The 4,632-nt window shown below is 32.2% G+C and overlaps 1 protein-coding gene across 1 annotated transcript; it reads left to right on the top strand.

Annotated features, from left to right (window-relative positions):
* The first annotated feature begins 794 nt into the window (after positions 1–794).
* LOC111897800 (probable xyloglucan endotransglucosylase/hydrolase protein 32) lies at positions 795–3,331 on the top strand. The gene is made up of 4 exons (XM_023893746.3): positions 795–1,059; positions 1,192–1,292; positions 1,421–1,638; positions 2,814–3,331. Exons 1-4 carry the CDS (start codon positions 864–866, stop codon positions 3,172–3,174), a joined length of 876 nt encoding a protein of 291 aa, XP_023749514.3. The 5' UTR covers positions 795–863; the 3' UTR covers positions 3,175–3,331.
* Positions 3,332–4,632: the final 1,301 nt, after the last annotated feature.

Raw genomic sequence — 4,632 nt, 5'->3', positions numbered from 1 at the left:
TCACCTCTATATTTTGAATAAGATATCAACCCAAAGTTGGGATAATGGCTTAAAAGACCATTGAAGTTTCAAATTTGTTCGAAAAAAACCATTCAAGTATTACATGTTCAAAAAACACTATCAAACTAAGACATATGTTCAAAAAACACCAACGAAGTACATGTTCTGTTCAAAAAACATCATCTCTATGGTTTGGGGTAACTTACATATTTAGTCTCTAACTTGTTTTTTTCTTAACTCGGACGGTCCCTTTAGTTTAGATTTGCTTCAACTTTGGACCCTGATCGAGTTAAAAGACTAATATACCCTTACTACTTTCATTTAACATTATTTTTATTATTTATTAATTATTTATACAATCTATGTTATTATTTATTATAAATATATCAATTGTATAAATATTTATAAGTAATAAAAATACATGTTAAATGAAACTAATAAGGGTATATTAGTCTTTTAACTCGATCATGATCCGAAGAAAAAATAAATATAACCGCAAGGGACCATCTGAGTTAAGAAAAAAAAAAGTTAGGAACTAAACATGTAAATTACCCCAAACCATAAAGATGATGTTTTTTGAACAGAATATGTAATTTGTTGGTGTTTTTTGAACATATGTCTTAGTTTGATAATATTTTTGAACATATAATACTTGAATAGTGTTTTTTGAACAAATTTGAAACTTCCATGGTCTTCTAAGTCATTGTCCCACCCAAAGTTTAATAATATTGCATGCATGGGTCCCTACATAATCTTCTTATTTATACCCTATCCCACCAAATGTGGTCTGTATGCATGCTTCTCATTTCCCCCTATCTATTGTACGTCCATTTAAGCAGATCATACATCTCTTTATTCCCAACATGGCAACCTTTTTCCTTCTTCTTTTTATGTTCAATTCTTTAGCCAACGCTATGGGCAACCCACCCTCGCCTGGCTATAACCCTAGCTCTAGGGTTGACACCATAGCCTTTAATCAAGCTTATAAGAATTTATGGGGCCCACAGAACCAGCGGCTCGACCAAAGTTCACTCACCATATGGCTCGACAAGTCTTCTGGTTAGTATGGTATCTAGCTAGGTTGACACCTAGCATGCATAAATTTATGAATTATAGCTTTCGTATGTCATGAATTGTTTGTTCATATATAGTCCATATAACTTCATATTATCGTACTTTTTATTGTTATAGGAAGCGGTTTTAAGTCAATAGAATCGTATAAATCTGGTTACTTCGGGACTGATGTAAAGCTTCACCCTGGTTACACTGCTGGAGTTATCACATCGTTTTACGTACGTATGAACTTGAAATTTACTTGCAACATAAATCTATAATTTTCATGCATGATATGTATGATTTTCTGATCTATATTTTGATGGTGGTTTTTTGTGCTTAATTGGATCATTGAATGCTTGTACAGCTTTCCAATAATGAGGATCATCCTGGAAATCATGATGAAGTTGACATCGAGTTCTTAGGGAGAACACCTGATAAACCTTATACATTACAAACGAACGTGTACATAAGAGGAAGTGGAGATGGGCACATCATAGGACGAGAAGAGCAATTTCACCTATGGTTCGATCCTACCGAGGATTTTCACCATTATGCGATGCTTTGGACACCAAAAGAAATCATGTTTGTTTTCTACGAATCTTTGGTTCCAAAATTTGGTTTTTTTATAACTTTTTATTTGTGGGTCGTGTTACTATATGTAACATAAACAAGAAAATTAAAACATTAGTATTACGAAAGAAAACAAAGACAACTGCACATAGTATTTATTGTTAATTTAGTGGTCAAATCGGTTTCAAATTAAACATTAACATATTTATAATAATTAAATGGGGTTAGGTATTAAATATAAAGCTATAAATTAGTTATTAACATATATCATTTTAATTTTTTCGTAAGTGTCACATAAATAAATCACATATTACATAAAAGATATGTCTTAACCTTTGTGTTTAATTAGATATAAATTCTTCTTATTTGAACTATTTTATCAATAACACAGCAACTAAATGAAATTAATGAGACACCTCGAACACTTTTTGCAAGTGCGACCTATATATTGTATGTGCAATACTTTAGGTCTCGTTGCCTGATTAGGCCTAATGCAACACTTTGCTAAGAACACAAACACTTTTTGCAAGTGCGACCTATATATTGTATGTGCAATACTTTTTTTTAAAAGCAAAGAATATATATATATATATATATATATATATATATATATATATATATATATATATATATATATATATATATATATAAAAGTTCAATAGAGAACCATAATCATTGGTATTCAAGGAACCAAGTCTTTTTTTCAATTCCTAGAGCTTATTTTTTGTCGAAAAAAAATCTAAAAATATCAAAATTCATATATTAACATTGTAAATGTGAAAAATATTTTTCGGATTCACATTGTGAATTTGACATAAAAAAAAATTAAATTTCATATCATTGGAAAAAGGATAAAAAGTTTTTTTTTTTTTTTTTTTTGATAAAAAATAAATTCTAAAAGTTGAAAAAAAGATTGGTTCCTTAGTTAATTATGGTTTTCTATTGAACCTCCTCATATATATATATATATATATATATATATATATATATATATATATAGAGAGAGAGAGAGAGAGAGAGAGAGAGAGAGAGAGAGAGAGAGAGAGAGAGAGAGAGAGAGAGAGAGAGAGAGAGAGAGAGAGAGACCTTTTCATAGAACATTATTGACCATAACAAGCTAATTCTAGTGTAATCGAGACAAAAACAAAAGCTTAAATGTCATGATCTTTCTAAATGAAATTATGCAGATTTTTAGTAGATGATGTGCCAATTAGAAGATACGCGAGGAAAAGCGACACAACATTTCCATTAAGACCTATGTACGTGTATGGATCCATATGGGATGCATCTTCATGGGCCACCGAGAACGGTAGATACAAAGTAAACTATGGGTACCAACCTTTTGTTGGTAGGTATACCAACTTCAAGCTCAACGGTTGTGCCGCTGATTCACAGCAATCTTGTCAGCCTCCTTCTGGTTCTCCAGCCACCACAGGAGGGCTGAGCCACCAGCAAGTGGCCGCAATGCAATGGGTTCAAAGGAACTACAAAGTGTATGATTATTGTAGTGATCCGAAAAGGGACCACACCCAAACTCCAGAATGTTAAATGGTATTTTTTTTTTTTTCATAAATGATTTGGGTTTGATATGGGTAAAGTCTTGATTGTATGTGTTTTGTAATTTTCTTGTCGGTGTGTTGTTTTTATACATATAAAATGGTTGTAAAGTTGAAGAAATGAATTATTGAGATGTAATATTTGTTTACGGATTGAGGCAACTAGTTGTCACAAACCTGATCTATAAATGGAAATTCTAACTCATTAGTTGAGGGTTAATCACAACATTATTAATATGGAATTAATACCGGATTTTCTAGATTAAAGACTATATGTAGGTTATTTTCGTTGGAAGAAGTAAAATTCACCCATTTTTCCAAACATTGGTTTTTTCTTCCCATTTTTAACACAAATTGCCAACCTTGTACATTCTCAAAATAAATAAATAGTTATATATATTAGTAATTTCCGATTATACCCCTTCTATACACGATGAGGTGTAGGAAGGTTTATTCCTCAAGCAACAAAGAGTCTTAAGAAGTTGCTTAGGACTCAAGGAAATCTATTTTACTTAGGGATCAAGCAAGTCATTTATATGTCATGTTGTTATCAAGTAGGATTCTATTTAGCCATGTGTGTGTGTGTGTGTATATATATATATATATATATATATATATATGATCAAGTAGGATCATATGAACTTTTAGAGAGAGCAAGAGATGACCGATTGTAATGCAGTTTGAGTTCTTTTCTGAATTACAATAAGATTTCATCATTCTAGTTCCTCGTTCCAATGGATGACAGGTCCAATGGATCCAGGCACGTCCGGAACAAAGGAGAATTCATCATCCTAGTTCCTCGTTCCAATGCTCATGGCGACTAGCTACACTGTCTTGGCAATCCGTATGAAAGTAATCTTCAATGTTCACCAAGTTTGGGACGCTGTTAATCCAGGAACGGCGGATGTCAAGAGAAACAATGTAGCAATTGCAATTTTATTCCAAGCAATCCCTGAAGACTTAATCTTGCAAGTTGGCAAGATGAGTATGACAAAGGAGATCTGGGAAGCCATCAAAATTTGCCACCTTGGAGCAGATAGGGTAAGAGAATCTCGTTTACAAACCCTAATAAACGAATTTGATAACTTGAAGATGAAGGAATCAAATACAATCGATGAGTAATCATATGACAGGTAATCTATCTTTCTTTACCGAACTTAATGAAAGAACTAGAGGTAGTGTGAAAATTGGTGATGACTCTTTTGTCGAGATACATGGAAAAGGTTCTATTTTGTTCGAGCTGAATAGGGAAGCCAAAAATTATTAACTGATATATATTATATTTAGAAACTTAGAAACTAATATGATCAGTTTAGGACAAACACTACAATAAAATAGACCTTTAATGACGCGCAAACAATGACACTCACTAATAGACGACGCGCATTTGTAAGTGCCCTAAAAGATAATGTCAGTTTTGCAAAATCTGAAGGATAGAGGGCACGCATTT

This window comes from Lactuca sativa, chromosome 6, assembly GCF_002870075.4.
Source record: "Lactuca sativa cultivar Salinas chromosome 6, Lsat_Salinas_v11, whole genome shotgun sequence".
In the NCBI taxonomy this organism is placed as follows: Eukaryota; Viridiplantae; Streptophyta; class Magnoliopsida; order Asterales; family Asteraceae; genus Lactuca; species Lactuca sativa.
The sequence above is the reverse complement of the archived record's forward strand: the minus strand, read 5'-3'. Positions and strand labels throughout refer to the sequence as shown.